Here is a 27,485-nt window from a genome sequence, read left to right on the forward strand (position 1 = left end):
TTGAGGATCGATATGATGAATATGTATATAATTCAAGGACCAATTTGATTAAAATATTTTGACAGAAAGGTTTGGTTCATTCATTGACAACCTCTTTTCATTACAACATTACATGGACATGGCACAATACAATATCATTTTAAACAACTCAATCAAACAAAATACCCCTATCAATATCTTAATCAACCTAAGCTCACTTCCTACACAATCAACTTTATCCATCAACCTTGTCCTCCAAAATACACCTAGAGCTTGAAGATGAATACCAGTTGTTGTAGTTGTTTTTGCCCATTCGCGCACCAGCCATCAATCCTGAACACCGAATCTACAAGGCAGACCACTTAATTTATGAATTTCGAATTTAATAAAAAAAAATTAGGGTTCTAAGTTTTTTGAATTGGGGAAGAAATTTGACATCAATTCATGGAAGAAATTTTGGGGATTTTGAACTCTATGTAAGGAATTATAACATTAGGGTTCCAAATTTATATATTTGGGGAAGACATAGCCCTTAACGAGGAAGAGGAGAAAGAACCGTTACTCACAAAGAAGGGAAAGAGCCGTTGCCAATTTTCTGAAAATCCATCAATTTGGTCCTTGGAAATTTTGTGTAAATCCATCAATTTGGTCCTTGGAAATTTTGTGTAAATCAATTAGTTTGGTCCCTGCTTGCATGGCATATGACGTGGTAAGCTTTGTCAGAGGTTAACGTTACACGTCACCTCTGTTAACAGACCAACTTAATGGAGGGACTGATTTGATTGACATTTTGTAAATTCATGGACTAATTTGATATTTCGCAAAATTCACGGACGAAATTGGTCGATTTTTCAAAATTCAAGGACGAATTTGAGGTATAAAAGTTTGAACGAAATTTTTCAAGGACTAAAAATAAAAGTTAATATATTTAGAGTGGCAAAAATTACAACTTAATTAGATGTTATGGGCATAGTCCTCATAAGTTTAGCTCAGTTGGTAAAGACAATGCATAATATATGCAAGGTTCGAAGTTTAAACTCCGGCCACCACCAAAAGATGTTATGGGCATAAGTTCGACCATAGAAAAATATTATACCTTAATTAGATGTTATGGGCATAAGTTAAATCTTAAGAAAAATAGTTGTTACCCATTGTGGCAATGCACCGTTCGAGGGATTAGTCTATGCAGAAGCTCGTAGAGAAAACCGATTCATATAAAAAATAAATAAAAATATTTATAAAGTATAAATTTTAAATAAGTTTAAATAAAATAAAATGTGTCTGCAAAAACTTAATCCCTCCATTTTAAAATGAGTGTCGCTTTAACCCATTGCACAGATTAAAGAATCAAATGAAATAATCATTAGACATAACACTTTTACTAAATTGCCCTTATTTTATAAGAAAAAGACAAATTTAAAGTTGCATTGAAAATTGTGTGAGAGAAAAAAGTTGAAAGAAAAAAATTAAAGTTGTATTGAAAATATAAAGCGACAGCCGACATTCATTTTAAAACAAATCTTTTTGGCTAAAGCGACACTCATTTTAAAACGGAGCGAGTACTAGCGAAGTCTTTCAATTTTTTTTTTCTAGCCAACTTAAATTTTAATTTAAATCTAGAAAATGGAGTACTGTAGTAGCTTCCTTGAAAAATTTGATGAAGACAATTAAGAACCATTTAAATGATTTCTATGTATCCCTAAAAAAATGATTTCTAAGTAATTCTTTAAAAAAATTGATTTCTATTAATGAGAGTACAATCAGATGATTTTTCCTTAAAAAAAATATCTGATATGATCTGCTTTTAATTATACAGTTTTGAATGCATTCTTATGTTCTCATTACTTTATTTATTTTGTATTAAATTTATATTAAAAAATAATTAACTACTTGAACTCTTTTTAGTGATTAGATTCATATATTTGTGTTATTGTAAGTTTAACTCAATTGATATAAACAATGCACATATATGCAAATTACATGATTCAAACCCCGTTACCAAAAAAAAAAAAAATCATACATTTGCGCAGAGAAGTCACAAATTTTAGGTTCAAATTCAACCCTACAAATGTCATGACAATAACGTTACAATTTGTGCATATAAATATGAGATATTCTTGTATGAACTCTCACTCAACACATCATTCTTACACCAAACCAATAAAAAATGACATATGTTATTAACTTTAAAAAAAGTGTGATTTTAATTAAGGAAATGGAAACATAAATGGTGGTGGGTGGTTCTTGTAGGTTAAAAAAAGTGGAAAAAAGGAGAGAGAAATATTAAAAATAACGAAAAAAAATTCTGATATTAATTCTTTTTATTATTTTAATGAGATGTTAGATTTTAATTGGTTGGGTGTAAGAGATCACCTAATAATTTCTTTGTAAATATACAACCTTTTCATAAGATTTATTTATTTTATTTAAATATTAATGATATATCAATTATTTCAATAAGCAAATGATCGTTTTTTCTATTAGTTTCAAAATAAAATTGACGTACCAATATTCAGAAAACAATTTTTTTTTGACAAAGAAAACATTTGTTTATTAAACAATATTATTATTTTTTTTTTGGTCAAGATTAAACAATATTATTTAAATCGACATTATATATTTTTTTGGAAAGATCACGTTAAATATTGATAAAACACTGATCATTACCAATTAACATTAATTAGTACCATTAACGTTTATTTCAGAATAATTTTTTTGGTTTCCTTTGGTTTTAACTGAATTATTTGTAAACTTTTGAGCTCTTTGTTGGCACACCTTGTATTTAATTTTAAGGGCTCTCTGCATGGTGTTAATATTACCTTGTTAAAAAAATTAATTAGACTATTATGACGGAAAAGGGGAATACTCTCCTGCTATCAAGCATAGTTTTTGGGCATTTCACTTCATTTCTTTTATGTAAGGGAATGTATGCATTAATTGTTTTTAAATTTACTTTATATATCATGCGAAATTATAGCCGGGCCTTCCTACAAATTTCCGTAGTCACACAATAGTAAAAAAATTGGTTTAAATATTTTAAAATTGGATTAACTTAATGACGTAACATCACTTAGTATAATTTCTAAAATATTCTATATTTTTATGATAACTAAAATAAACTAATCTTAACTGATGAGCTTTTTCTTTAAAAAAAAAAAACTAATGAATTTTCCTCAAAAGAAAAAAAAAAAAAAACTAATGAACTAATCCTTCAAAACAAAAACTAATGAACTAATAACATATAATGAGGCAGTATACTTTTGAGTTTATCCAAAAAAAAAAAAAAACAGATGGATTTTTAGAATGTGCTCGTTTTTTTTACATTTCAGCATTCCCTTCCCAAAACTTGCTTATATTATTTCGTTGCAGTAAAATGCATAAAAAAAGAAACAATTTTATTTACAATTCTACTTTAATATTTTTATTATTGTTTACTACACATTAACATAAACTCCTATGATTATGCACATTAACACCTATAAATAAATCAACCTCAAACTAACACTCTCACAACATCTCAAAACATCTCACACCACCAACATCACTTCCTCTCCCTGTGTTTCAAGGTTACTTTATCTTGCACAGAAAAATGATCAAATTTTTAGCATTGGTGTTATTATTACTCCAACTAATCTTTCTCACCACATTTGCTCAAGAGCTTGAACCTGTTCTTTATGAAACCGATGGTTTTAGATTTAAGCCTTTTGTCCCCTCTAAGCCTTTTATTCCTTCTAAGCCTGGCCTTTTTAGGCCTAATCCAATTTCCGTCGATGTCCCTATTGTTATGCCCATTCCTGTTACTCCTGTCCCTATTACGCCTGTCGTTGTTACTCCTCCTGCCCCTGTTACGGTTCCCCCAATTGACCCTCTTGTTCCTGTACCACCTGCCCCTGTTGAGCCCACTGTCCCTGTTGAGTCTTCTAATCCTGTTATGCCCTCCCCTGTTGAACCTTCTACCCCTGTCCCTATTACGCCTGTAGTTGTTACTCCTCCTTCCCCTGTTACGCTTTCCCCAATTATCCCCCTTGTCCCTGCTACGCCTGCACCTGTTGAGCCCCCTGTAGACCCTTCTGCCCCTATTATTGCCCCTGTTGAGCCTCCGGTTATTCCAACATTCCCCCCATTGGATGTAGCTGCTCCTTCTTACTCATCATTGCCACTGCGCCCCACTTACATCTCTAGAAGATTGATGGCTGTTCACTTTTAAGTCTCTTGCAATTGAGCCTATGTTCGTTCATTAAGAAAATAATTTAAAAAATTTCGAGATTATATAGATTTGTTGCCTTTTAGTGTTTAGGGCTTGATTTTCACTTTAATGTGAAAATATGGTGTTGAAAGCTTGAAAATGTAAACAAAAAAAAATCTTGAATTATATGAGTAGTAATTAAAGAGTGACATTATGTGTAATTGATGGTTATTGTAAGAGTTCAAAAATAAATAAATAAATAAATGATATTTATCGTTTTTGTTTAATTTTCTTAATGATGTATTCTTTATTGCGTGAATAATATGTCTGTTAGTATTATGGATGCTACGCATGGTATATACAAAACAGAGCCAATATAATACATCTTGTTGAATTTTAATATTCTAAAATTTTAATGTTATTTGTGTGGAAAAAGTATACGTTAAAATTTTAAGTGTATTATAAAAATCTATTTTGTTCATTTTTTTAATAGACATTTTTGTATAAAGGATAAATAGACATTGAACACTGTAAAAAGTAAAAAAATAATAACAAATCGATTGTTTTATGATGTGGTTTTGGTGCTGTATTTTGGGTATAGTGGCTATTTTTGTTAAATTCTTTTATGTTGTGTTATTTGGGGTTGGACTTGTATTTTGCCCACGGTTTTCCTTGGAAACTGTTTCAATATAGTATTGGTTTTTTCTAGATTACCTTTGAAGAATGGTGGGTAATTTACCCACCAACCAATGAAAATGAGCAATTTGTTGGTGGGGTCAAGATAGTTCATGGATACCACTTAAAACTGTGCTTATGTGGCTAATGTGTATTGGTTATGGTAAATTACCCACTATTCTTTCATGGGTACTCTAGTTGTCACCTATAGTATTTGTTAAAAAATAATCGATAGGATCCAGAAGTCCTCACACAACTGGCAAAATCTTGAAATTGTTAGGCCGTATATCATGAATGGGGTTCAAATCCCGATACCTCCACTTGTGTGTGAGTTTATAATGGCTTTGCCATTTCGTCTATCTACCAAAAAAAATTAAAAATAATCGATAAGAATATGTTTTGATCTAATCTTAAAAATGATTAATATTTTTTTTTTTTGTGTTAACACTTTGATTTTTAGAGGAATGGGTTCCTAGAAATCCAAAGTTTGACGCTAAAGTAAGTGCAGTAAAAAGTTATTGAACCTACGAATTGAACCCGGATTCTTCCAAAATATTTGTCTTTTGGTGAACTTACTTGAGTTCAATCAATTGGTTTAATTAAAATGGTAATAAACTAATCAAATGAAAAACTCTTGTTTCTCAAATATAATTTTCTTAGCAAGTTTTGAAATGTAAAACAATGATAATAGATATATAAAAAATATTTTAAAGAGGAAAACTTACTTATTTTATAAAAAACTAAAGTATGCCCTCAAAAGTAATAATAATTGTCTTTTTAACAAGGTAAATCCTTTTGCACACCTTGTGTTAGTTGAGGTCCCATTATTATTAATATATATCATTTTGGTTTGTTCAAACAAAAACAATATTATTATTATGTTTTTGATAAATCAAGAGCACAATAACATCAAAAAAGGAATAGAAGATATTCCAATAGTAATAAAATATTAATCACTCATTAATCAAGTAATAACTTTTTATTTCTTGTAAAAACTTTTTTTTTTTATCAAATAGTCTAATTGATAGAAATTTACATTTTAAAGATGAATAAGTTAGGTGTCAAGATTCGACCCCGACTTCAATATATATTATACAATATCTGAACTAAACTCGACTAAATCTAAATAATAAATTATCGGCTAAACTCAAAAACACCAAATATAAAGAAATGAGAAATTTCCATAAAAGAAAAAAAGAAGAGAAATTACAAGTTTTTATTTTTTATTTTTTTATTTTTATTTTTTATTTTTTTTATAGATTAGAAACTACAAGTTGGAAATTGAGCACAACATATCATACATCTCTGAAATCTTTTATCATCTCTTTATTGTATTATCAGACCATCAAGTCATAACCGTTTGCAATTATAATAATTAATGTCGTATATTTTATACTTAAAGTTGAATTGATGATGGACAATAATAATTTATCACTGCTACATCCATAAGCCGCGTAAATCTAGCCATTTAAACTTGGATGTTTTATGGTTTGCTTAATGACATTAAGGCAAATTCTATGGTACACCCAATAAATTAGGGTGTATCGGTACACCAAGTCATAAAATTAATAATAAATGAGTTGTTTTTTTGAAGAAAAATTATTATTTTCTATCATTGACAACTAAGATAATTAAATTTTATATACCAAAAGCTTCGACGAAATAAAATTTAATTTTTAAGAATTTTTATTACTCATAACAATGAATATTGATTATTTTTTATGATAAAATGTAAATTTTGTAATATTATCCTTATAAATAATGAAATGATGATTTTTCTTATGAAATGATGTTTTCTAAAATATAAATATTGACAATTACCTTTTTATTTCATTAAAGTGATCTTTAATTTATATATTTTGTGAAACAAGAGTACCGGTACACTAACTCATTTGGGTTGGCCTGGTGGTATTGGCTTGGGATCTGGGAGTGTGCTCTTCCTCGAGGTCTCAGGTTCGATTATCTCTAGTGTCAATTTAGGTGGGCTAGTTTAGCTTCTTCAAAAAAAAAAGAGTACCGGTACACTCAAAATTGCGAGTGTACCGTAGAAGTTCCCTGACATTAATTGTGAATATTATTGCAATCATAATTATATATTTTTGTTAAGAAACAACACTTGGCCAGTGCGCATGCCTCTACGCAAGAGCTGGATTAGTCGCTCACCTTTAGTGGGTTGGAAATCAGTGCGAAAGCAAAAAAAAAAAAAATTAGGCCACGACACCTCGAGGTTAATTGTAATCTCTAACCAATCATAATTATATTTTGTTTTTCAGATCTCAAACCAACACCTTCCTGCTAACCGTAATCATAATTATAACTACAATTAGTATTCCCTTAGATGAGATTTCTTTGAGTTTAATTAGTATTTTATGTGAGTGTATAATTATTTTGCTAGTTTACTCATTTGTATGGTTTATATTTATTATTGGAGCATATAATTGATGCATGTCATAGAAGTAGAATAATATATATTTTTTGTCATAGAAACCAATTTATTTGATTAGTATCAGTTTCAAGAGGCATTTTGCACATAATTGTAAAATTTTAAAGGCGGTATTTGCTCATAACTGTAAAAGAAATTCAGTTTTTTTACCTTATGTGATGTGGCATAACACATCATACACGTTGCAGTGTCACATAGATAGTAAAATGTTATGTCATATTGGCTAATAGATGAAATTGATAAAGAGGACGAATTGACTAACGTTTGACAATTTTTGAGGGGGGTTTGATGTTTTGCAAAATTCAAAAATATTTTTTTTACGAAAGTTGCAATTTTGAAAGGGTGTGCATAGATATATTAAAAAAAAGTCCTCTCCATTTGGAATTAAACCTGGTTCACAAAAAGGTTGCAGTTCTTGTCCATGTCCAACAACCAATTGCAGAGTCGTCCTTCGTTGTCTTGTTTTTTTGTTTAACCAAAATGGTTTGCCCTAGGAGGACAGTGACCTAAATATATTGAAGAGAAAAATACATCACTCTTTATTTTATGGAAAAGAAAATAAAGAGTAATGACATAGTTGTCATTTCACAAACATAAGTTTCTATACTTAAGACTAAGTCAACAATTGGGTGAGAAAATCTCTCACAACTTCTCCATGTTCTGATTCACATTAGCATAATCAAACCCCACCCCCCCCCCCCCCCCCCCCCCCCCCTTCCATTTGACCTCTCTAAGAACAACAAGAAGAATCCCAATCTTTCTCTTCATTTGTTAACTCTCTTAACAAGGTGAGTTCTAATCAAGTATTATTTTCTGGAATGTGTCGATATGCTATTTTACTGATGAACTATGAATTAATTATATATATATATTGATATTTAATCCACTGTTTCCATTATGTCGTGGTTATATGGGTTAATCGGTTACTCTGTCTATGTGATTTGTGGACTGTGAATTGATGCCCTGCCACTTATACACCGTGTATGTATATATGTTTGATCGTTGAGAAATTACTACTACCTCCAATTGCTACTTGATGCATTATAGTGTAGTAGTAAGTCTCTAGTTAAATGATATGGATCCTGATGGTGTTTCACGGATAGTGGACATTCTCATTATTAATATGATGATTTGGTTCTTTGTTTTAATTTCATTTCATTTCTTCATATTATAAATTCAATTAATTATGGAAAGATAGTTTTGGATTTGTTTGTGGATTTATAACTAGTGAAGGATAGGTGCTACTACAATTGCATATGAGTATATATATAATTTATGTTTCAGTTGAATCATCACTAGGGCCGTCCCTATATATTTGGAGGCTCGGCTCTCAATCAAAAATAGATCCCTAATAAAATAAAAATGTAATTTTTTTAAAAGAGCAGTCATCTATTTAAATTGAAAATAAGATTCGTAAAAATAAAAACACAGCTTCAAGCTAATATCTTTATTGATCTTTTAGATTGTTAATTTCCCTAATTAATTTGCACACATGTAAAAATAAAAGGTTTATAAAGGATGATTTGACTTGAAGCATTTGCATATCTTTGAAAGAATTGAGATAGAGTTTGCATGTTAGCAGCGGTTCCTTTGCAAAACACATCACATCATCTGCATAAAGGATGTGAGAAGGGATTGGAGCAGCTCTAGTACCTTTTATAAGTTTCAGTTTTCCCTGATTAAACTAATTTGGTGAGCCCCCTACTCAAAACTTCTTCTGCAAGGCAAAACAATAGAGGTGATAGAGGATCACTTTGTCTGACCCCTCTTTTGTAACTGAAAAAACCTTCTTGTTTGCCATTAATGGAAATTGAAAGCTTGGCTGATTGTAATATGGTGTGGATGCACTTACAAAAAAATTCATTAAAACCAAAAGTGTTGAGAACTTTTAGCAAGAAATTCCAGTCAATGGTATCAAAAGCTTTTGCAATATCTATTTTGATAGTCAGATTTCCACCAAAAGATTTTTTATGCAACAAATTAATGGCTTCTGAAGAACTTGTGCTAATATGTCTGCAAGATTTTAAACTGGAAATTGGTCATTGCAATTGGTCTATATTGACCAATAGAGTCAACATTTGGAACCTTAGGAATGAGCACAACAATGTTGGAGATGAAAGTTGGCATGATCCAATTATTTGTGAAGAATTCAAGAACTGCATTACAAACATCCTCTTTGATAATGCTCCAATAGGTCTGGTAAAAGAAAGGTCCAAAGCCATCAGGGCCCGGCACTGTCTTTATTCATTGAAAATACTGCATTGTGAATCTCATCAATTGAAGATAGCAAAGTCAGAAGCTTGTTGGTATCTTCAGTCACCAAAGAGGAAATGATCTCATTAGTGATCCCATCATCATGAACTACATTCTCATTAGAAAATAAATTAATGAAATGAGAAACAACATGATGTGTAATCTGATCTTGATCAGTGATTAAGCTATCATTAATTCTAAGAGTATTGATCTTCTTGTATGCGTGTTTGATCTTGGCAGTTCTATGAAAGTGAGCAGTATTCCTGTCTCCATCACTATGCCATTTGATTATAGCTTTCTCACCACCAATAAGCTTCTTCCATATTCAATTCAGCTTCTAATTCAATTTTTGCATCTTTTTCTTGCTTCATAAGAGTATCATCGTAGCCAAATATGTTTATAGCTTCTTGTATGGTATCTAACTTCTGAACTGAATTCTTCACATGAATGTGACACGATTTTGGCATCGTGACATGATTTCAAGGTGCCGTGAGCTAGTTTGCAGGATGCCAAATCGTGGCACGATCTTGGGAAATCGTGACACGATTTAGAAACTTGCTCGTTAAGTATCCTTGATAAGGACTGGTCATACCTTGGGTTGTACGCAAATCGTGACACGATTTCTTCAGAGGAAGACTAGTATATATTGTGTTCTTGTGCAGATTTGTGAAAGAGCTTGGAAGAGCTTAGAGAGAGAAACTTGGATTACAAAGGAGGGAACCAAAGGGTTGAGTGTCTTTGTAGAGAGTGTCTCTTGGGTTGGGAAAAACATTGTAATCACCTTGGGTAGTGAGGAGTTCATTAGTTGGAAGGATCTAAAGCTTCCTCTAGTGTCTTCTCTTTTAGGGTTCATATTGTGAGAGTGGGGAAACACATATGGGTAGAATCTAGGGCTTGGTCTTGTGTAAGCTTGCAATCTATTGTTTCTTGTAACCCTTTGTAACACTTTCATCATATTGGATTGGAGAGCTGCTCTCTCCCCCAGATTAGGCCATATTGGCTGAACTGGGTCAACAATCTTCTTGGTGTTTTGTTCTTCCTTTCTTGCTTATCTTGTTTTGCTTTGTTATCTCTTTGTGTGGTTTTTCTCTACACTAGACTAGGGCTGTTTTTGTTGTTGTTTGCTTGGAGACCATTTGGCTCATAGATTACCACTATCTCTTGCTCCACACATCTTTGTTTTCATTGGTGTGAGTTTTAACCGGATTCACAACAATCTAGAGAGTTTTTTTTTTTTATCAAGAATTGATCAAGAAAAGGTGTCAGCCAATTAAATTTGTTATTGGCTGAAAATCAGAGGAGATAATGATGTGTAATTAAGGAAAGATGTTAACAAATACACTGTCTTAAAATTTTCTTGATACATTTTGTCACTTTATCAAGCATTTCCCTGTAATTAATTGACCATATCATGAATGATGACATTTACATATTTCACAATGCAATTCAAATTCTTTTGACAACTTGTCATTAGTTACTTAAGTTAATTGAGAACTTCATATATTAGCATAAGAGTTAAATGTGCATTAAAACATTGTGCCCAGCAAAAGACTCAGTGACAATGACAGGCATTATATGTGAGATTTGGCACCATAGTTTGAAAGAAACATTTTATCTTAACTAATGTGTTAAAATCGAAAACCAATTCAGTTATAAGAATTAATTCCTATAAATTGGTATTGGTGCAGTCAAATCTCAGTTACATTAATCCTTATTATTTTTCACTTTTATGAGAATGTTGATTTTCTCAAAAATTGTTGGAATTTGGCTTCAAATTTGTGGTCTGGAAGAACAGAGGAATCGTGTCACGATTTTGTAATCGTGACACGATCGGAGATGCCGGGAGCCAAGTTTGCTGGAAGCAAAATCGTGCCACGATCTTGGGAAATCGTGACACGATTCAGAAACTTGCTGGTTAAGTATCTCTGATAAGGACTGGTCAACCTGGGGACCGTTGCAGATCGTGACACGATCTAGGGAAATCGTGGCACGATTTCTTCAGGGCAGGACTAGTATTTAAAGTGTTCTTGTGCTTTTTTGAAGAGAACCTTAAGACAACCTTGAGAGAACTTAAGAGAGAAAACTTGGAGGTCAAAGAGGGGATCCTTTGGGGTGTGTTCCTTTGATGAGAGTGTTTCTTAGGTTGGGAAAACAACATTGTAATCACCTTGGGATTTAAGGTTCATAGTGTGAGGATGGGAAAATACCAAAGGGTAGATCTAGGGTTTTGTCATGTGTAAAGCTTGATAAGCTAGATTCTTGTAACTCTTTTGTAACACATTCACATATTGGATTGGAGAGCTGCTCTCTCCCCCAGATTAGGCCACATTGGCTGAACTGGGTCAACAATCTTGCTTGGTGTTTGTTCTTTTCTTTTCATGGTTTATCTTGTTATGCTTGTTAGCTCTTAGTGTGGTTTTGCTATACATTAGGCTTAGGCTGTTTTGTTGTTGTTAGCTTGGAGGCCATTTACTCTCATAGATTATCTCTATCACTTGCTCCACACATCATTGGTTTATTCTCATTGGTGTGAAGGTTTCATTAGTTGAGCCGGATTCACAACAAAAATAATATCATCAAACAAGTGAAAATATGTACGGCACATCCTAGGGAAAATGCATTTGAAATAGAAAAGTCATGCTACATATCTAGTTTTTCTACGGTTCAAGTTGCGGAGGCTTCGAATGAAGAAGGTTATGAGAGTGCGGGTGCGCTAGTGGTAACAAGTTGGGAACCGGAGAAGAGTTAGGTTTTGGACTCGGGATGCTCTTATCACATGAGCCCTAGAAAGGAATATTTTGAGACTTTGATTCTAAAAGAAGGAGGAGTTGTTCGACTCGGAAATAACAAAGCTTGCAAAGTCCAAGGCATGGGCAACGTTCGTCTAAAGATGTTTGATGGCCGTGAATTCCTTTTAAGGGATGTGAGGTTTTTTCCCGAACTTAAGCGAAATTTAATTTCCATAAGCATGTTTGATAATCTAGGTTATTGCACTAGAATAGAGCATGGGGTTTGTAAAATTTCGCATGGTGCATTGATTACGGTAAAGGGGTCTAGAATGAATGGTTTATACATTTTAGATGGTTCCATAGTAATTGGTAATGCATCGGTAGCTAGTGTTGCATCTCATAATAATTCTGAATTGTGGCATTTGAGATTGGGGCATGTTAGTGAGAGGGGTTTAGTTGAACTAGCTAAACAAGGTTTGCTAGGGAAAGATAAATTGGACAAGCTAGAATTTTGTGAACATTGCATACTAGGCAAACAACATAGGGTGAAGTTTGGGAGTGGCATGCATCATTCTAGTAGACCTTTTGAGTATGTGCATTCGGATCTTTGGGGTCCTTCTAAGACTCCTACTCATGGGGGAGGTTCCTATTTTCTTTCTATCATTGATGATTATTCTAGGAGAGTGTGGGTCTTTGTTTTGAAAAACAAAAGTGATACCTTTGAAAAGTTCAAAGAATGGCACACTCTCATAGAAAATCAAATGGGAACTAAACTAAAAGGTTTAAGAACTGACAATGGCCTGGAGTTTGTTTCAGAGCAGTTTAATGAGTTTTGCAGGTTGAAAGGAATCAAGAGGCATAGAACCGTACCAAGAACACCGCAACAAAATGGTCTTGCGGAACGCATGAATAGGACTCTTTTGGAGCGTGTGAGGTGTATGATTCTAGGAGCTGGGTTACCTAAGAGTTTCTGGGGTGAAGCCGTGACAACGGCTGCTTATTTGATCAATAGATGTCAATCAACGAGAATAAACTTCTAGACACCTATGGAGGTATGGAGTGGGAAACCGGCGGATTACTCCTCTTTGAAGGTTTTCGGAGCTTTGGCATATGCGCATATCAAGCAAGACAAGCTTGAGCCTAGAGCTTTGAAATGTGTCTTCATTGGTTATCCGGAAGGTGTGAAGGGATAAGAGTTGTGGAAATTGGAATCTAGTGGAAGATCAAGAGTCTTGATAAGTAGGGATGTTACCTTCGATGAGACCCGAATGGGGATGAAGTGTAAAGACTTAGAGACTCAAGTACCGGAAACTATGGTGGAGAAAACTCAGTTTGAGGTGGAGCTTCCAAATGAAGAAGAAGAAGATGTAGAAGATGAAGCTTCGACATCGGATACAAGTGGAACTCAACCGGTAGTGGATCCTGAGTATCTATTGGCAAGAGATAGAGAAAGAAGGACCATTACGGCTCCTAAGAGATTCGGTTATGCGGACTTGGTGTGTTTTGCTCTAAATGCGGCGGAAGATGTGCAAGACTCGGAGCCTAGAAACTTCAAGGAGGCATTTGAGAGCAAAGAGAGCAAGTATTGGTTGAAGGCGGTGAATGAAGAAATGGATTCATTGGAAAGGAACCAAACTTGGAAACTTGTGAAGCTACCTAATCACCAAAGGGTAGTTGGATGCAAGTGGATCTTCAAGAAAAAGGATGGCATTCCGGGTGTTGAAGGTCCAAGGTACAAAGCAAGACTTGTGGCAAAGGGTTTCACTCAAGTGGAGGGGATCGACTACAACGAGATCTTTTCACCGGTGGTGAAGCATTGTTCCATAAGGATACTTATGGCTATAGTGAATCAATTCGATCTTGAGTTGGAACAAATGGATGTGAAGACCGCTTTCTTACATGGTGACCTTGAAGAGACAATCTACATGGAGCAACCGGAAGGTTTTGTGGAGGACAAGTCTAAGGTGTGTCTTTTGAAGAAATCTTTGTATGGGTTGAAGCAAAGCCTTAGGCAATGGTATGGTCGGTTTGATGAGTTTCTTTTGAAGACCGGTTTTGTGAGAAGCGGATATGACTCTTGCGTGTACATGTTGAAGAAGAGTGAGAAAGTCATTCTCTATCTTCTTTTATATGTGGATGATATCTTGATGGCGAGCTCTAGCAAGGATGAGATTATGAAGCTCAAGGAGAGGCTAAATGGTGAATTTGAGATGAAGGATCTTGGTCCGGCAAAGAGAGTTCTTGGGATTGATATCAAGAGGAATCGTGACAAAGGCGAACTTTTCTTATCTCAACTTGGGTATTTGAAGAAGGTGGTGGAGCGGTTTAGAATGTCAAACTCTAAAACCGTGAGCACTCCCTTGGGACACCACACAAAGTTGTCCATACAACAATGTCCTCAATCCGAGGATGAGAAGCAATTGATGGAAGGTACTCCCTATGCAAGTGGGGTTGGAAGCATCATGTATGGAATGGTTTGTAGTAGGCCGGACTTGGCTTATGCGGTTAGCATTGTGAGTCGGTTTATGGCAAATCCGGGAATTGTGCATTGGCAAGCTTTGAAGTGGGTTTTGAGGTATTTGAATGGGTCGTTGAAAGGCGGTTTGAAGTACACAAGGGCAGCTCAAGATGAAGACGCTTTGGAGGGGTATGTTGATGCGGATTATGCGGGCAACGTGGACACTAGAAAATCCTTGTCGGGTTTCGTGTTCACTCTTTATGGCACGGCGATTAGTTGGAAGGCAAATCAACAATCCGTGGTGGCATTATCTACAACTCAAGCGGAGTACATCGCACTTGTTGAAGGTGTGAAGGAGGCCATATGGTTGAAAGGGATGATTGGTGAGTTAGGAATTACTCAAGAATGTGTAAGGATACATTGTGATAGTCAAAGTGCCATTCACTTGGCAAATCATCAAGTGTATCATGAAAGGACAAAGCACATTGACATTCGCCTGCACTTTGTTAGAGACATGATTGAAACAAAAGAGATTGTGGTTGAGAAAGTGGCATCGGAGGAGAATCCGGCGGATGTGTTCACCAAGTCATTGCCTCGATCAAGATTCAAGCATTGCTTGGACTTGATCAAGTTTGTCGAAGAGTAATTCCCTTTTGGAGAGAGCAGCATGGTGGTTGATGGTTAAATTGACATCACCACCAAATTAGAAGTCAAGGTGGAGAAATGTTGGAATTTGGCTTCAAATTTGTGGTCTGGAAGAACAGAGGAATCGTGTCACGATTTTGTAATCGTGACACGATCGGAGATGTCGGGAGCCAAGTTTGCTGGAAGCAAAATCGTGCCACGATCTTGGGAAATCGTGACACGATTCAGAAACTTGCTGGTTAAGAATCTCTGATAAGGACTGGTCAACCTGGGGACCGTTGCAGATCGTGACACGATCTAGGGAAATCGTGGCACGATTTCTTCAGGGCAGGACTAGTATTTAAAGTGTTCTTGTGCTTTTTTGAAGAGAACCTTAAGACAACCTTGAGAGAACTTAAGAGAGAAAACTTGGAGGTCAAAGAGGGGATCCTTTGGGGTGTGTTCCTTTGATGAGAGTGTTTCTTAGGTTGGGAAAACAACATTGTAATCACCTTGGGATTTAGGGTTCATAGTGTGAGGATGGGAAAATACCAAAGGGTAGATCTAGGGTTTTGTCATGTGTAAAGCTTGATAAGCTAGATTCTTGTAACTCTTTTGTAACACATTCACATATTGGATTGGAGAGCTGCTCTCTCCCCCAGATTAGGCCACATTGGCTGAACTGGGTCAACAATCTTGCTTGGTGTTTGTTCTTTTCTTTTCATGGTTTATCTTGTTATGCTTGTTAGCTCTTAGTGTGGTTTTGCTATACATTAGGCTTAGGCTGTTTTGTTGTTGTTAGCTTGGAGGCCATTTGCTCTCATAGATTATCTCTATCACTTGCTCCACACATCATTGGTTTATTCTCATTGGTGTGAAGGTTTCATTAGTTGAGCCGGATTCACAACAAAAATAATATCATCAAACAAGTGAAAATATGTACGGCACATCCTAGGGAAAATGCATTTGAAATAGAAAAGTCATGCTACATATCTAGTTTTTCATAATTTCTTTACCTAAGAACTCCTTTGGTCATTACTTTTCTTACAAAACTTCATCCATTTCTAGTTTGTTTTATCTTTAAAATTATAAATATAAAGATTCTCTTAAATTTTGCTGAACTAAATTAAAATGGAAAAAAAAAAAAAAAACAGGATCGTGCTCACATTCATATAATTTTGCAATTATGTGTGACCATTGTGATGCCTTTCAACTTATTCTAACCTTCACAACGAACAACATGTGTGATAAGAAAAATAGATTGTTCATTTAATAATCTACTGTGCAAGATTTGAAGTAAACATTATAAAATTTGTGCATCCTTAAGCATACATCTAAAAAAAGTTTGATTTTGCAAAACATCTAAATCATAATAATTAGGACCATAGAAACTCAAATGGGAAACCACATCTAAATCATAATACATCATTGTGAGCTATATAATATCCAACTCAGCATGTCATCCAAAACTCACCCAAATAGCAGGAGGTGAACACTATTTAACCGAAAACCTATAACAAACATAATAATGATGCAAGAAGTTTTAGTAACAATGACAAATTAAAAATATAAATAAATAACATAAAAAAACTAATATAAGTTTATCAGTTTAATCTGAAAGGATGTATCAGTTGAATCTCACGCTCAAGTGACATAAAATTAAGAACAGCACTTGATCATACTCAAAAAATTAAGAACTACATCCTAGCATTAAGAACAAGGCCATATTAAACTCTCAATACAGACTTCTGGATTGTTTTTAAGATTTGTAGACTTAAGAGTACCATTTTTATAATTGTAGAGAATCAAATTCAATCCCAAAGCACCTAAAATGTGCAACATCACCACTTCATCATCCTCAAAAACATATATTACCTTGGCGTACATGTAGAATCTATTAGGATCACGCTCGTAAGGAATAGTGAACAATTTAGTCCATGACTCTTTTTTTCCATATTGTTTCATAACCCAAACATCATCACCACAAGTCAAGCACAAGCAATCCTTCAAAACACCCAAGGTAGGCATTTTACCCACATTTGCCCCTCCATAACTAGGAGGTGATAGCTTTTGATAAGACTCTTTTGCCAAATCAAAAGAAACAATAAAATGGTTACATCCCGGATAGAATTTTCTGGAAGCCAACCAATTAATAGTGCCACTAACAAATTTTCCCGATCTTCCAAAAGGGAAAACACCAAAAGGAAACTCTTGAATGTTTCTCCAAATATTAGAACCCAAAGTATGAACTTTTACTTCAGATTTGCGGACCAAATTATCACTACCTGTTCTATCATGAATAAAGTAGTCTAGAACAACAATTACCTTGTAATTATCAGTAAGAGAATCGGAACCGAAACCAAAAGTCTTTCTAAGGTGATCAGTAGACACCTTTGGCTTTTCAAAAACGGGCAACTATTTAAACTTTCGTAAAGAGGGGTTCCACAATATAACTAAGCCTTTATAACCACCTCCTATACAAAGGATTCCATTGCAAGAGTCAATGAAGTAACGGATACTATCACGAGGATAATCTCCATCAAAATTGTTTGCAAAATACTCAAACCGTGTGAAGTTAGTGTTAGTGCTTGCTAAATTAGAGTGGAGTGGGTAAGACTTGAGAACATACTCGCGAAGTGAGCCTTCTTCGTAGTTTACGAAGTGCAGACGTCGGATGGTTGACACGCTAAGGTGCTTCTTAGCAAATTTTGGATCGGAGATCAGAGATTTCCATGACTTGCAGACACATCGGAGTTGAAGGAGGAATTTCACCTGTAACCTAGACAGTATATCTGGGATGAGGTCGAAAGGAAGAGTGGGAAGTGGCTGCGAGTGAAATGAAGGGCCAGATGAGAGTAATTTTAGGGTTTGACGACTCTCTCTACTGAAAGCCATATTGATGGTTCGTCTCTCTCTAACCTAAATTAAATAAATATACGCCATTTTCCATAACGAAAATATGTTGTTGCTTTGCGGTTCTGACGGCGCTACATAAGAACAGGTTTCGACGGTCCTTCAAAAAATAAAAAAATAAGAGGTTTCGGTGGAGAAAAACAGAAAAGATGAAATTTTTTTTTTTTTTTGATGATGTATCAACTGTCACCATACATATAGGGTTATAGACAAGCTTCTTCAAAAAAAAATAATAATAATAATTCCGTAGGCTTCATAAGAAGAGAGGGTTTCCGTTGAGAAAAACGAAAAGGTGATAATTTTGTTTTGATGATGTGTCAGTCGTCATATATATATAGTAAATATTTTTTCTAAAGAAAATAAATCATTAAACTATTCATTTAAATACACGGGTGTACCGGTACACTCAAAATTATCGAGTGTACCATAGAAATTGCCATCTTTCTCAAATCTATGGTACACTTTCAGATTAAAAATATATGCCTTTAATTTATTCTTTTTGAACCTTTAAAATGCAATTTCAGTTTTAATTTTAACTTCACCACCATTGAAGCAGTACGGAAGAAGATTGGAACGTGATGGAAGAAGGAGGTTTAAGATGAAATTGAAGCTTGTATATTCATCAGATCTGTATTTTGTCATATTATTTTTTTAAGGGTTAATGGTGCTTTCCCCCTGTAATATAGGTCATTTTTTGTTTTTTCCCTGTAAAATATTTTTTTTGATTTACCCCCCTGTAAATTTTATTTTTTTTGGAATACCCCCTAATAGGTCATAAAAAGACGAAAAATTCTGCAAAAAAAATAAATAAAGTCGTAAAGCAACACCCTGCATAAATCCTCATTTTCAAGGACTGATATATGAGCAGATTTGCGCATCAACTGGCCAACAGCAAACACCCTGTAGTCGAAATCCCTTCGGAGTTTGGAATGCAATATCAACATTGCACTTTAACCATCCATGATATGGCTTTTCCCACCGAATTTGCGCGGGCAATGGGGAACTGCACTCCTCCCCGGACTGTTCATCTCTTGGGCAAGTTTCCATTGCTGCAAATTGATCAGCGCCAACCCCCCAATTCCCAAAGGTGTATCACGACTAGAGTTCCAAACAACATCATTCCTTGCTACCTATAACTGCCATAACAGAATTGCGACACATCCATCCGTATCAGCACTCTCCTTGCGACAAATATAAAAAATAAGCTCCGACATGGACTGAAATGAAATCATTTTTTTTTTAATTTTAAAAGTTGTAATTTTCAATTTAAACCTACTACTTTTAACTTCCTTAACAAATGCCCTTATGACACTTGTTAACATAGACGTGTGTGTGAACGATTTAAGAATGGTGATGTTACATCTAAATGATATAGGAGTCAGTTTCTTCCACAAGCTATTGCCACAATCATTCTGACAGTATTGAGTCTTGCCACAAGTACTTAAACTTCTGAGTAATCAAACCCATGCTTTTTATAAAACCTCTAGCAACTAATCTTGTTTGAAGCTTAGATATCTCTCCATTTGGTTTCAATTTCAACTTGAAAGTCCATTTTACATCTATAGCTTTCTTATTTGTCGGAAATTTGGTGGGTTCTCATGTATTGTTTTTATTCATATCGTATAATTCTTCAATCGTAACATTTTTCCAAACTTCATCGGACAATGCAATCTCATAGTTAACATGTTGAGAATCGATTAATAATGCAAAATGTAGAAATTCCCCTTCATCATTCACTTTACTTTTAGGTATTACTTCATGACTAGCTAGTCTTGTTGACACATACCTTTGTCTTGATGAATTTATGAAACCTTCATTAACTACAATGGGTTGTTCTTCATATGTGTTTCATCAGTTTTCTCAGCTTGTTCTTCTTCAAATACCATTAAAATGATGGGATTTTAGAAGGTTTCTTTCTTGTTTCAATCCTAAGCTTCTGATTCACATACTATAACATCTATATAATAATGGTTATACAATGATTCATAGGATTATAATGTCGTTATTTCAAAAAAAAAAAAAAAGATTATAATGTCGTTAGGCACCTGTCTCATGATAACTAACAAGAATCGTTGGTTCACTTCTATTACCCAATTTCTTTCACTTTGCTTCAGGAGCATACTTATAGCATAAGGAACCAAACACCCTTTAGTGTTTTTGCAGATGACTTCCTATCTTTCCACACTTCTTCTGGCATTTTGTTAAGTTGTCTTGTTGGACATCTATTTAGAACTTATGTTGTGTTGTCACAACTTATCTCCAAAATGTATTTGGTACTTTCTTCATTTTCAACATGCTTCTTGTTATATCCACAAGGGTTATATTCCTCCTTTCATCCAAACCATTGTGTTGTTGAGTGTAAGGTGTTGTAACTCCATGCACTATAAAATTTTAATCACAAAATTGCACAAATTCCTTGGAAGTATACTCTCCATCTCAATTGTTCTCAATATCTTTATTGACTTGCCACTTTCCTTCTCCGCCAGAGACTTAAATCTCTTGAATATGAATACACTAAAATCTTCATTCATAGTTTCAATCAGAAATAACCAAGTCTTTCTGCTAAGTTCTTCCACGAATATGATGAAATACTTGTTTTTTTCTTAATGAAGGAGGATGCAGAGGGCCACATACATCTCAATGAATTACATTCAACACATCAGTTGATCTTTGAGATGTATGTGAACTGAATGAATTCCTTGGTTACTTGCCAATCAAGCAAATGAATTTCACAAACTTTATCTAGCATAGTCAATTTTACTACTCCTAATTTCAATTCATTTTCAATTAATTCAATAATACTTTTAAAATTTAAAGGACCAACTAATAGTGCCAAAGCAAATTATCATCATAATTTATAGTTGTTGACAAACACTTCAACTCTATAGCTTTCATATAAGCTTGAAATGTTCTATTCTCTCCAAGTGGAGTTTTCAATAATAAGCTTTGATTTTTATGAACCAGTTTTAGAGAATTATCCTTCAAAGACATTGAATAACCCTTCTCCATACAAGTAGTTCTGTAACAATCCAATTTTAATTAACAAATGAAGTACGAATTAATTAAAATTAGGATAAACTAGTTAAGAATGATTAAGAGAGGATAAGATGGTCAACTCAAGTAAATAGAAGGTTAGAAATGTCAAATTCCCTATTAGTGGCAGTTTCTAATAATTAGAAAAATGAGGGCAGTTTGGTAATTTGGACAAAGCTGTGTACAAGGGAAAAAAAATCTCTCTCTTCTTCTCTAACCAGCAAAACTTTCTTCTTCTCCCCAACCATCACAAGTTCTCCAATTTAATCATGATTGAAGCTCTGCATATGTTACTTTTTGAACCATGCTGGATTGAAAAGAGTAGTTGAATTTGAATTAAGGGCTGAAGTTGGAAGCTTGGAGGAGAATGAACCAAAGAAAGATCGAAAGAAGCATGTTAAGATGGAAGCCTATCCGGAACAGTAAAATTGACATCAATTCTGCTCTTTATCAAGTCAGTAAATACTTTTACAGGTGGGGAGCCTGAACTATTAAAATTATGTTGAAGTTATATCTCATTTAAATAGTTGATCTTTATGATTTATTATAGGCTTAAATGCACTTTTGGTCCTCTATGTTTGCTACTGTAGTAATTTTCCCCCCCTAACAAAAGAAATGCAATTTTGACCCTTTAATTTTGTCATGTGTTAGGAAAATATGCTCTTTTCGTCCCTTATCTTTACAAAAAAATTGCGATTATGGCCCCTTTTTTGGGACACGCGGTGGCTTCTCAACATAGTTGGGAAAATTAGGGGGTCAAAATTGCATTGTTTTTGTTAGGGGGCCAAAATTGCTACGGTGGCAAATATAGGGGGCCAAAAGTGCATTTAAGCCTTTATTATAACAAGCGGGGAGGCTGCACTATTATAGTTATGCTTGACTAGTGTCTCATTTAAAGAGTTGAACTTACAACTTTATATAACTTATTTAATGAAATTCTAATTTGTCATTTATTCCGTTAACTAATTTTATATTTTCTCCTTGATTGTGTTCCAAGAGATCTCTGCTTCTCTCATATCAGAACTAGAGGCTCATGATGTGATCGTAAGGTACTCTCCCACGACAAGAATAATAAAATCATTTTGGAATAAAAAAATCAAATTAATTTTTGTTCAAAGTGTTATTTTTGTAGATCATAACATGTCTGTCTTATTTTATCTATATCTAGGACTTTGAATGTCCGATTCAAATGATCTTTAATTCGTTGAAATGATTACAAAATTATCTATATTTCGTCTGTCGTATTCAAGAAAAAATTCGGCTTATTACACAGTCAGAATTCGGCTTGAAGCTTCAGACGTGATGCAAGTAAAAGGAAGGGACAATTGTGCTTGTTATTTTCAATTTTCGTGTGAACTATCTCCTTTCATGCATATAATTCTTAGACAAATCAAGTGGAAAGAATCATGAAGAATCTGGAGAGAAAAACGTGGGGCGCACAATAAAAAGGAAGTTCAGACAAGATAGTCCACCTCTAATTTTATGTTTATTTTTTAACCTCTTTTGTAAAATTCAGCCACCAAAACATTATTGAAATTAGCTGCATTTCCGTTCATTTTCTAAGAGTTTCAGAATCTAAACCTGCATCATGTACTAAGCCCGCATAAACGGGACACGGAGATGATATTGAAGGCTGAATATTTAGGTTGAGAAAAATTTACACTATGTGTATTTTGACAGAGATTTATCTCTTCTATGAGTTCTTGGATTAAAACTTGTTTATCGAATCTTATCAATGACTTCCTTACCATTGTGACGATTCCTCATGGCTTAACATTCCTTTTTGGATTAGAAGTGAATATGATGTCTTATTTACCATTCCTTTCCCATTTCCATCTTTTATTTACCTTTTTATTCCTATACATTCTGTGTACTTCATCAAGTGGTATTCAAAGCACGGTTTCGTTATGACAGAGAACACGTAAACTATTTTCTCAAATTATTAGCGGTGCCGACATTTCAATGTCCGTGTCGTGTCTGGTGTCCGTGTGCATATCCGTTCTTCATATGTTGTGGATATAGTTATTGAACTCCTCCTTCAATCTCATTTTGTGATTAGTGTCCGGAAATTTCCTCTGATCTAAAATTAGGTGAACCATCTGCACAACAAAGATAAGATCAAATTGAGAGCAAGCAACAAAAGAACCAACGCTTGTTCCATAGATTCAGAACCAACACTGCCGCTTGAAAACATCTCAACGAGCTACGAATCCTCACAGGATCTTCATAATTCTACGGTAGAATTCTACAAAATTGCAACCCTCTTTCATAATGGAAAGAAAAAATAGAAGAAAGTTAAAAAAACACTAACATCAGATTTTTGCCACTTAAAGTACAAAAAATGACGAAAGGAAATGAATGGATCATAAAATACTTCAGTATAGAAGCAATTTCCGATTATGAGTACGTAGAAGAAGATATCTTCAACGAAAGCTCTCCCCATTTGGAATGGAACCCGTTCACAAGAAGGTTCCAGTTCTTGTCCATGCCCAAAAACCAATTCCAGAGTCATTCATTATCTTTGAATACATTGATGAAGCATGACAGCAATATCAATTTTTGCCTCACCATCCTTATCAAGGAACTCTTTCTCATTTTGGGCTAATCGTGCTGAACAAAAGGTAGTTGATACTTGATATACTAAATCCCTTTTTCGTTATCCCTTTTTCTTTTATACCATTTATTTTCAGTTAAAATTTCATCAAGGATGTATTGTACCACACTCAATATCTCTTTCGAGTTGTTTATGTGAAGGTTTTAGATGTTGAAATGAGACTTTGTCCATGTATAAATCAAATTAATGTTGTGCCATACACAAGTTTTACTTTTCACCATTGGATGAATAAATTTCATAATTTCTTATTTGTTCTTTGGTAGGAACACTATTGGGTACCTTGACATTGCATTTGGATTTCTTACTGGTTTTCTGTTTTTGAGGAAGTTTGGTCTATGTAGATAATAGACCAACTGAAATGTTCAGCCATCACTAATGAGACAAGATTCTTGTTTCGCAAGTCGCAATGTGTATCTTAATGTGACTGTGATAAATTATAAAATGTATGGTAAGTTAATTTCAAATCATTTTAGATATTATAATTGACCATGATGAGTGATTAAAATTTCATCTTTCAGAATTCAATTTAAATTCTTTTGCAAGAAACACAACCCATGGAAGACACTAAACCTTTATCACTAACTTGTTGACTGTATGGTAGACTGGTAGAATAGTAGTGACGACACAATTCAACCACCATCAAGTAGATTCTTCTACAAATTTGACCAGTTTATTCAGCAGAGTTGTAGATCTCCAATAAAATTGGAACATCCACTGTTGCCAAATTAATTATCATCTTGGTCATCTGTTGATTGATTGTAAAAATATACTAATTTTGTGCCTCAATTTGTTCTTGAGTGAATATACCAACATGTCATCTTAGGTGCATTTTAAGCAATAATGCTTCATAATTTTAGTCATTCTAGAAAGACATACATAATTTTCTGTGTTAAAGCAAAGCTGATATAGCACAGAGTTGAATTTAATCTGACAATATGTGAAACAATAAGTCTGCCGTAACAAAGACAAATTAAAAAAATAAATAAATAACATAAACAGAAACTAATATATGTGTATCAGTTTTTTCCTGAAAGATGTATCAGTTGAATCTCATGCTCAAGTGACATAACATTAAGAACAAGGCCATATTAAACTCTCAATGCAGACTTCTGGAATGTCTATAAAATTAATAGACTTATGAGTACCATTTTTGGAATTGTAAAGAATCAATGCCGAATCACTTAAATCTTTTAGCAGCACTTGATCATCCTCAAAAACATATATTACCTTGGTGTAGATACTATATCTACCACGATACAGCATATAAGGAATAGTGAACAATTTATTCCAAGACTCTTTTTTTCCATATTCCTTCATAATAACCCAAACATCATCACCACAGATCAAGCACAAACAATCCCTCAAAACACCCAAGGTAAGCATGTTACAGACATCTACCCCTCCATAACTAGGAGGGGATATCTTTTGATAAGACTCTTTTGCCAAATCAAAAGAAACAATAGAACGGGTACATGGATGGAATTGTCTGGAGGCCAACCAATTAATAGTGCCACTGACAAATTTACCTGATCTTGCAACAGGGAAAACACCAAAAGGAAACTCATGGATGTTTTTCCAAATATTAGAACCCAAAGTATGAACCTTTACTTCAGATTTGTGAACCCAATTATCACTACCTGTACTATCACGAATAAGGTAGTGTAGAACAACAATCACCTTGTAATTCTCCTTAAAAGAATCGTAGCCGAAGCCAAACGACATTCTAAGATGAGTAACCTTTGGCTTTTCAAAAAGGGGCAACTCTTTAAATTTTCGTAAAGAAGGGTTCCACAATATAACTAAGCCTTTATAACTACCTCCAATACAAAGAATTCCATCACAAGAGTCAATAAAGTATCGGAAACTGTCAGCAAGATAATCTCCGTCAAAATTGTTTGCAAAATACTCAAACTGTGTGAAGTTAGTGTTTATGTTCTTTAGGATAGAGTGGAGTGGGTAAGACTTTAGAACGTACTTGCCAAGGGAGTGTTGTTTGTAGCCTACGAAGTGCAGGCTTCGCATGGTTGACAATCTAAGGTGCTTCTTAGCAAATTTTGGATCGGAGATCAGAGATTTCCATGACTTGCAGACACATCGGAGTTGAAGGAGGAATTTCACCTGCAACCTAGACAGTATATCTGGGATGAGGTCGAAAGGAAGGGTGGGAAGGGGCTGCGAGTGAAGTGAATGGCCAGATGAGAGTAATTTTAGGGTTTGACGGCCCTCTCTACTAGAATCCATATGTGATGGTTCCTTTCTCTCTAACCTAAATGAAATCAATATATTGCCGTTTTCCATAACAAAAGTTCCTATTTCTATGTTCTTGCTTTGCGCTTCTGTCGGAGCTACATAAGGTTTGGGTGGAGAAAAACAAAAATGGTGATAATTTTTTTTTTTTAGTTGAATGTTTGGGTGGGCAAAACCAAAAACGCTGATAAATATTTTTTTAAGGTGATGTGTCATATATGTTGTCTATAGACAAGCTTTTCATTTGTTTTAATAATTAATAATATACCCAGACTTATCCAGAAGTCCTAGCTCAACTGGCAAAATGCCGAAATTGTTAGGCCGGATGGCATGATCGGGGTTCGAACCCTGATACCTCCACTTGTGTGTGTGAGTTACTTTATAATAGGTTGTAGTTTGTTTTTTCTTTTTTAAGGAATGGGTTGTAATTTGTTGAAAGTGTAAAACATCGAAAATGCTAACATGTAAAAATAGAAATTATGTATTAGAAACCGTCTCATTTTCTGTCTCAAAATATATATGTATATATTTTTTTTTTTTGAAAGAGTCTCAAAATATATATTGTGAATGTTTAATTTTTAGAGTTTAATGGTGGTGAGTTATTCACAAAAAAAAAAAAAAAATAGTGGTGAGTTGATAGTCCAAAACAACTTTGCACACACAGCCGATTAAAAAACACTCATAATTCACGTCAATCCATGTTTTTTAACCAAACCAACTAATGTGGCAATTCTGATTGTTTTGATTGGTTGTATGTGTAAAGTTGTGTTGGATGGTCAATCCAGTGCTTTCCCACGACAAGAATAATAAAATCATTTCGGACACTACAAAAAAACTCGGGAATTGCGGCGGTCTTGTTACGGCGGGTTCAGAACTATTTCTGAGATTTTGTTTAGTTAGTGATAAAAACAGTTTGTAGCTTCTCCTTATACTATTCGAAGAAGCTGATTGCTTTGTTCACCACATCCACAGGATAGTTCTGTATGTCCTGGAACTGCAACAAATTTCTATCACTCCATAAAGCCCATGAAACTACTAGCATCAGTTCCAGCTGCTCTTCAGCAAATTTCTGGATTGGCTATTGCATATTGCTACTTTATCTTGTAAGTTTCTTTAGATAATCATAGTTGAAAAGGTACCTAATTTTGTTCATTTGTATCCTTTGTCATGCCTTACTGTTCTAGAATTTTAATTCACAAATACATTATTGTTTACTACATTTATTATAGAGTGTTAATTCATCTCATGTTCAATGTCATGTTTTTTATATGAGTTACTTTTGGTATGGAATCAACATTTTCAGCAACGAACTTTGAGACTAACAGAGCACA

At 34.2% G+C, this 27,485-nt stretch overlaps 3 protein-coding genes across 3 annotated transcripts; 1 reads left to right on the forward strand and 2 right to left on the reverse strand.

The window, feature by feature from the left end:
• The first annotated feature begins 3,568 nt into the window (after positions 1-3,568).
• Positions 3,569-4,186, forward strand: LOC11410566 (actin cytoskeleton-regulatory complex protein PAN1). Its single transcript, XM_003598336.1, has one exon. The coding sequence runs from the start codon at positions 3,569-3,571 to the stop codon at positions 4,184-4,186; it is 618 nt and encodes a 205-aa protein (XP_003598384.1).
• A 12,871-nt stretch (positions 4,187-17,057) lies between these two features.
• Positions 17,058-18,242, reverse strand: LOC11410567 (F-box/kelch-repeat protein At3g23880). The gene is made up of 2 exons (XM_024777779.1): positions 17,819-18,242; positions 17,058-17,656 (listed from the first exon to the last, which is right to left on the reverse strand). Exons 1-2 carry the CDS (start codon positions 18,240-18,242, stop codon positions 17,058-17,060), a joined length of 1,023 nt encoding a protein of 340 aa, XP_024633547.1.
• A 6,736-nt stretch (positions 18,243-24,978) lies between these two features.
• LOC11419443 (F-box/kelch-repeat protein At3g23880) lies at positions 24,979-26,148 on the reverse strand. Its single transcript, XM_003598340.1, has one exon. It carries the CDS (start codon positions 26,146-26,148, stop codon positions 24,979-24,981), a length of 1,170 nt encoding a protein of 389 aa, XP_003598388.1.
• Positions 26,149-27,485: the final 1,337 nt, after the last annotated feature.

This window comes from Medicago truncatula, chromosome 3, assembly GCF_003473485.1.
Source record: "Medicago truncatula cultivar Jemalong A17 chromosome 3, MtrunA17r5.0-ANR, whole genome shotgun sequence".
NCBI classification, from domain to species: domain Eukaryota; kingdom Viridiplantae; phylum Streptophyta; class Magnoliopsida; order Fabales; family Fabaceae; genus Medicago; species Medicago truncatula.

Excerpts from the sequence above, each read along its gene's own strand:
- LOC11419443 (XM_003598340.1), bottom strand. The coding sequence starts at position 26,148 with ATGGATTCTAGTAGAGAGGGCCGTCAAACCCTAAAATTACTCTCATCT.
- LOC11410566 (XM_003598336.1), top strand. The coding sequence starts at position 3,569 with ATGATCAAATTTTTAGCATTGGTGTTATTATTACTCCAACTAATCTTT.
- LOC11410567 (XM_024777779.1), bottom strand. The coding sequence starts at position 18,242 with ATGGCTTTCAGTAGAGAGAGTCGTCAAACCCTAAAATTACTCTCATCT. Across the intron at positions 17,657-17,818 it reads TGGAATCCTTTGTATAGGAG|ACTACTTTATTCATGATAGA; the intron begins GTGGTTATAAAG and ends TTGTTGTTCTAG.